Raw genomic sequence first — 5,774 nt, 5'->3', positions numbered from 1 at the left:
GAGCTGGGGGAGCGGGGGGTGGGGCAGAAAAGAAGGGAATTGTCTGCTCTGGCGTCTTCTAGGAAGGACACCTCCTAACCCTCCCACGTGACCAGGAGACAGAGCAGGAGCACCTGGGTCTCTTGGAAGGTCCTAGGCTCTTGTGGGTGGAGGGGCTGGGTTCGGGCCTAGGCTGTGCCCCTTTCTGGGAATGCAGGTCCCCAACATCTGGACCCAGGAATCTGGGGCTGCAGGAGAATCCCAGCCAGCAGGGTCCAGGAACCTAGGGAGTCCAGATGCTTCTCCATCCACACCATGGAGGCCTGCCCTGCTGGGACTTTCTGGCTTAGTTCCCCAGGGGCTTTAGGGGGATTGGGGCCCCTCGATTTCAGAAGCAAGTTTCATTCATCCCACAAGATGGCCCCACAACACGCACAAGAGCCCTCCTGCCCAGGCCTCAGGCCTCACCAACCAGCAAGCCCAGCGCTGTGCTGAACTGACTCTCCCTTTGATGCAGAGGCACCCAAGATCCGTGTGCCCCGCCACCTGCGTCAGACCTACATCCGCCAGGTGGGAGAGATGGTCAACCTGCAGATTCCCTTCCAGGTGTGTGTGGGAATCAGGGTAGCAGCTTGGGTGGAAGTCGGGGAGCCCTTTGGGGCAGTCAGAAGAGCCCAGGAAATGGCAGGATCTCTGTGGGGGGGTCTGCCTGGGACCCCTCCCAGAGGCTCCCCCTTCAGCACGTTCTCCAACCTGGGGACGGGGCAGCTTGCCCAAGGCTGGCTGGACATCCATGGGGGACAGTCTGGGCAGCAGCTGGGGCTCCAGCCTCTGCTGCCCCTCCTGGGAGGACTGGTGGGGAAGCTCCCTGCACACAGCTCCAGAGACCCCAGCGTGGGGTGGCTGTAGGTGCTGGCACCTCCCTGCACACCCTGAGGGCTCCTCCCTCCCAGGGGAATCCCAAGCCTCAAGTCTCGTGGACCCACAACGGCCAAGCTTTGGACAGCAAGAGAGTGAGCGTACGCACCGGGGACCAGGACTCCATCCTCTTCATCCGCTCGGCCCAGCGCTCAGACTCAGGCTGCTACGAGCTCACTGTGCGGCTGGAAAACCTGGAGGCCCGGGCAGCCATCAACATCCTGGTCATTGGTATGGAGCAGGGGAGGCAGCATGCCTTGCCAGGGGCCAGACACCCGCCCTCCTACACCACAGCTGATGTTCATGGGCTCAGGCCAGGGGAGTGTGATAGGGTGGGGGTTATCCTGCCAGCCCAGGCCGCCCCCTCACCCCTCCTGACACTGGTCCTGCAGAGAAGCCCAACCCACCCAGCAGCATCCGGGTGGTGGACGTCTGGGGCTGCAATGTGGCCCTCGAGTGGACGCCGCCCCAGGACACCGGCAACACTGAGCTTCTGGGCTACACGGTGCAGAAGGCGGACAAGAAGACAGAGGTGAGGCTCCCGGGCCAACCTGGGTGGGGAAGTGTGAGTGGGGCGAGGTCGGGGGAAGGCCCAGGCCACTGAGAGTCGGGGACTGAGCTCAGGTCTGCCTACCACTGGCCTGACTCCTCTGCGGCTTTAGGCACGATTCCTTTCATCTCTGGGCCTCATTTCCCCCATGAAGACTGCAGGGGGCATGGGAGGGGGGAGGATGCTCTCTGAGGACCCCAGAGAGGTCACCAGAATGACCCCGAGAGGTCACCCGAATGACCCAGAGGCCCCTCCTCCCAAATTGAAAGTCCCTCAGGCCCAAGGTAGATGCTGCAGCCTCCCCGGGGAGTAGCAGCCGGGTGAGCAGGAGGGTGAGGTGGGTGGGCTGTGATGACAGGGCCGGGTCCCCACAGCAATGGTTCACCGTGCTGGAGCGCTACCATCCGACCACCTGCACCATCTCCGACCTCATCGTGGGCAACTCGTACTCCTTCCGGGTCTTTTCGGAAAACCTATGTGGACTCAGTGACTCGCCCGCCATCACCAAGGAGCTGGCCCACATCCGGAAGATAGGTAGGTCTGGGCCTGGACAGGAGGTAAGCCAGGCCCAGCAAGGCTGACTCTCTCCCCATCTCCATCTCCACCTCTACCTTTTCCTGGTGTGTCAGCTGCCCTCTCTGAGGACTCCTCATGGATGCCACTCCACACACAACTATGCACACACACAGCCATGCACACACACACAGTCATGCACACACACAGCCATGCACACACACACAGTCATGCACACACACAGCCATGCACACACACAGCCATGAACACACAGCCATGCACACACACACAGCCATGCACACACACACAGCCATGCACACACACAGCCATGCGCATACACACAGCCATGCACACACACAGCCATGCGCATACACACAGCCATGCACACACACAGCCATGCACACACACAGTCATGCACACACACAGCCATGAACACACAGCCATGCACACACACACAGCCATGCACACACAGCCATGCACATGCACAGTCATGCACTCACACAGCCGTGCACAGCCGTGTACACACACGCAACTGCAAAGGGATGGATGTGGTGGATGATTGAACAAGTACATCCGAGTGTCTCATGCAAATAAGAAGGGTCCCTTGGGAGAGGGAGACTGTGTATTTATTCCACAGATGCCCTGTGGCTGCCGACATCAGAGTGGTCTTTAGGCCTCAGGTGCACTGTCCCCAAAGAACCAGCATGAGGGCAGTGGGGCCAGTGGACTCTGGCAAGTTTGCTGATAGCACAGACCTCCAACCCGAATATAACTCCACGTGGATGGACGGGAGAGACTCAGCATTCACTCGCTCCACACGGGGCAAGACCCCTCACGTTGAAGGTTACATCCCAGGCCCTTTCTCCGTCACCCTGCGTGCTCCAAGGTCCTCCCCCACGCGGAGCCACACACTTGTTAACAGCAGCCTGAGTTGCACAGAATTAGGAAGAAATTTTTGTTTAAAAAAGGAAAGCCAGTTATTTCTCCAAAGACAAACAGAAATAAAATGTAATATCTCCGGACTGCTGGTCTCCTCCATCAGCCAAGATCCTCTCCTCTCTCTGGCTCTGCTGCCCCCCCTCTCAGCTCCCCTTGCTCTGCCCCTGGGACACACTCTGTCCTACGTCCCCACACATGGGCCAGGAGCCTGGGGCCCGCCACGGCGCTCAGAGGAGGGCGGGATGGCATGGATTGTCATCGTCCCCTGGACGCTAAGACCTGCCTCCAGGCCGTCAGGGCCACAGTCGTCAGAAGATGGCTAGATGGACGCTGCAGCGATCGTTTGGGGAAAGGGGCTGAGGTCCATCCTAAGAGATTTCCTCCTATCATCTCAAATTTACCCATTTTCTCCCATGAACCCAGATATTGTTGCCAAACTTAAAGGGTTTGTTGAGAGAGACTTCTCAGAAGCCCCTTCCTTCACCCAGCCCCTGGCTGACCACACCACCACCTCCGGCTACAGCACCCAGCTCTCCTGCAGCGTGCGAGCGTCACCCAAGGTGAGCGCAGGCCCGGCTGTGCCTCGGGGGCGGTGGGGCTGAGGAGTCTGGCCTGGGAGAGCCCGTGCCAGCCCACAGCCTGCCCAGCCTCCCTGTGGCCGTGCTCCCCAGCCCAAGATCATCTGGATGAAGAACAACATGAACATCCAGGGGGACCCCAAATACCGCACCTTCTCTGAGCAAGGCGTCTACACCCTGGAGATCCGGAAACCCAGCCCTTTTGATTCCGGGGTCTACACCTGCAAGGCCGTCAACATGCTGGGGGAGGCATCTGTGGACTGCCGGCTGGAGGTCAAAGGTGAGGGTTGGAGGAGGGTCTCTCCTGAGGGACCTGCCAGGGGGGAGAATAGGGGATGCACCTCTCCTGCGAGACCAGCGGAGGCCGAGCCCTGAAAACCCACAGGACAGGGCTGTGCGATCGCGGGGTGGCTGCCAGGACTGTCCACACTCGGGAGGGCGGCCTATGTGGGCAGAGGAGGAGGGGTGTCCGCCTGAGAGGTGGCCATGAGCTGCTCTGGTTTCTCCACCCCCCACCTGGGCCCCCGAGGACCCCCCAGCTCTAACCTGTGGGATTCTCTTCCAGCCTTAGCCACACACTGAGGAGCACCGAGGAGGCTGTGATGGAGACACAGGTAAATGCTGGACCTGCTCCTCTGGGCAGGGGCGGGGCAGGTGAGAAGGGGAGGGGCAGTCAGCGTGGGCACAGGTCTGCAGTCACCCACAGTCCAGAGACGGGGCAGCTGGCAGGCAGGGCAATGCTGGTGGGGTCTGGGGAGCAGTGATTTGGTGGACGGTCCAGTCCTGGCTCTGAGTGACCTGGGGCTGGGGTGCCCTCTTGGACCTGTTTCTCATCAGAAAAGTGGGGCCCACAGGGCATGCCCACCTTCTCTGTGACGTGGTCCTTAGGTGCTGGACACGGGGGAAGGGGTAGAGCCCAGACACCAGGAAGGAGAGAGGGCCTGCTTTCCCTGCCCTCCTCACCCCTCAGCCCAGTTTGCCAAGACCAGGCTCATGGCACGTGTTCTCTGCCAGGTGCTGTGGGCCTGAGGGGTCAGGGCCGCCAGGCCCATACCCGGCACCATGAGTCTCCAGACCCCCTCTCCGTTGTGATGACGGACGGACAGCTCTGCTCCCTGGCCCCAGCCTCACCTCCCTCCACCGAGGCGGCAGCCCCGTGCCCAGGAGTGGGCCTGGCAGCCCCGGGACAGGCTTACTGGGCACAAGGGCCCTGGACGGTGCCAAGGTTGCTGTGCCCTGCAAAGAGCTGCATGCTGGGCAAGAAACAGTCCAATAAAGTGCATGTGTGCCATCGGGGACTCTGACAGTGATGATCGTCTGGGGGGAGGCGCCGTGTCACTGCGATGTGGTGAATGCACCGCCATTAGGGGTCTCCCCATGGGACCCCCCGCGCAAGGTCCACGGGAGGGGACTCGGGAGTCAGGGGGTTTCTTGACCTCAGATGTTTCAGGATCTTGCTCTCACGTTCAGGGCTTGCCAGCCCAAGCCAATAGCTGTAAGAACACACGCCCCCCTCGCGGGAACCAGGGGGAACCGGGGGGCTCCACGTTGCCCGGCTCCCACTCCTTGACCTCCCCAGTGAGTCCTCTCTGCGAGCCTCTCTGTCGCCCTCGGGTGTGGGGAGTGGCGGTGGGCGCCTAGCAGTGGCTCTGCATGTGGATTCACAGTCTTTTATTAGTTGTGTGCCCCTGGGAGCAGGGCACAGCACCTCTGAGAGGCCAGGGCCTGGAATCAAGGCCTGGAGTCGCTGCTCACACAGAACCCGCCCCTCCACCCTTTGCACCAGGGCTCTGAGCCCAGCAGGGGGGCTCTTCCCCAGAAACCCTGAAACCCTCGGCTCTGCAGGGATCCCACAGCCCTGAAAACCGGGCGGCATGCCAGGGCCCTGGGGTAGTGAAAGGCCAGCAGGACCTTCCGCCTCCTCTCTCAGGGGCTGGACCCTGTGTCTGGCTCTGGCCTGTCACCCCCCATCCCAGGAGGCCCGTCAGCCACTCCCTGGCTCAGCCCTCGGCAGGCGGCACAACTCTCTCGAGAGCTGACGGGTCGCCATCAGGCCCAGGAGCAGCAAGGAAGGCGCCACTTAGGAGAGCCCAGGCCGGTCTGGGGGCAGGTGCACCTGCTGGGCTGGTCCTGGATGACAGGTAGTCACACTCCAGCTTCCTCCTGGGGATGCTCAGTGCTGCCGCCTGGTGGCTGGGTGAGGCCCACACCACCACTCCCTACTGGCTGCTGGGCTCCAAGCCCCCACCAGGCTCCAAAGGCTGGTGCAGAATAAAGCGAACGTTGGATGACATCTA

The 5,774-nt window shown here is 61.5% G+C and overlaps 1 protein-coding gene across 3 annotated transcripts in view; it reads left to right on the top strand.

Annotated features, from left to right (window-relative positions):
• The window catches only part of MYBPH (myosin binding protein H), a 10,309-nt gene extending 5,542 nt beyond the window's left edge, over positions 1 to 4,767 (top strand). Inside the window, exons 3-10 of one of the 3 annotated variants that reach the window (XM_015559899.1) lie at positions 497 to 585; positions 933 to 1,128; positions 1,290 to 1,429; positions 1,822 to 1,981; positions 3,323 to 3,459; positions 3,571 to 3,757; positions 4,043 to 4,091; positions 4,492 to 4,767. In XM_015559899.1, coding sequence (XP_015415385.1) covers positions 497 to 585; positions 933 to 1,128; positions 1,290 to 1,429; positions 1,822 to 1,981; positions 3,323 to 3,459; positions 3,571 to 3,757; positions 4,043 to 4,059 — 926 coding nt within the window. In that variant the 3' untranslated portion in view covers positions 4,060 to 4,091; positions 4,492 to 4,767. Of the gene's footprint in view, positions 1 to 496; positions 586 to 932; positions 1,129 to 1,289; positions 1,430 to 1,821; positions 1,982 to 3,322; positions 3,460 to 3,570 lie in introns of all 3 variants that reach the window. The other 2 variants (XM_015559898.1, XM_015559897.1) reach the window with 2 other exon arrangements.
• Positions 4,768 to 5,774: the final 1,007 nt, after the last annotated feature.

Source organism: Myotis davidii, unplaced genomic scaffold (genome assembly GCF_000327345.1).
Source record: "Myotis davidii unplaced genomic scaffold, ASM32734v1 scaffold1915, whole genome shotgun sequence".
Lineage (NCBI taxonomy): Eukaryota > Metazoa > Chordata > Mammalia > Chiroptera > Vespertilionidae > Myotis > Myotis davidii.
Note: the sequence above shows the minus strand (reverse complement) of the source record. Positions and strands in the feature narration are given on the sequence as shown.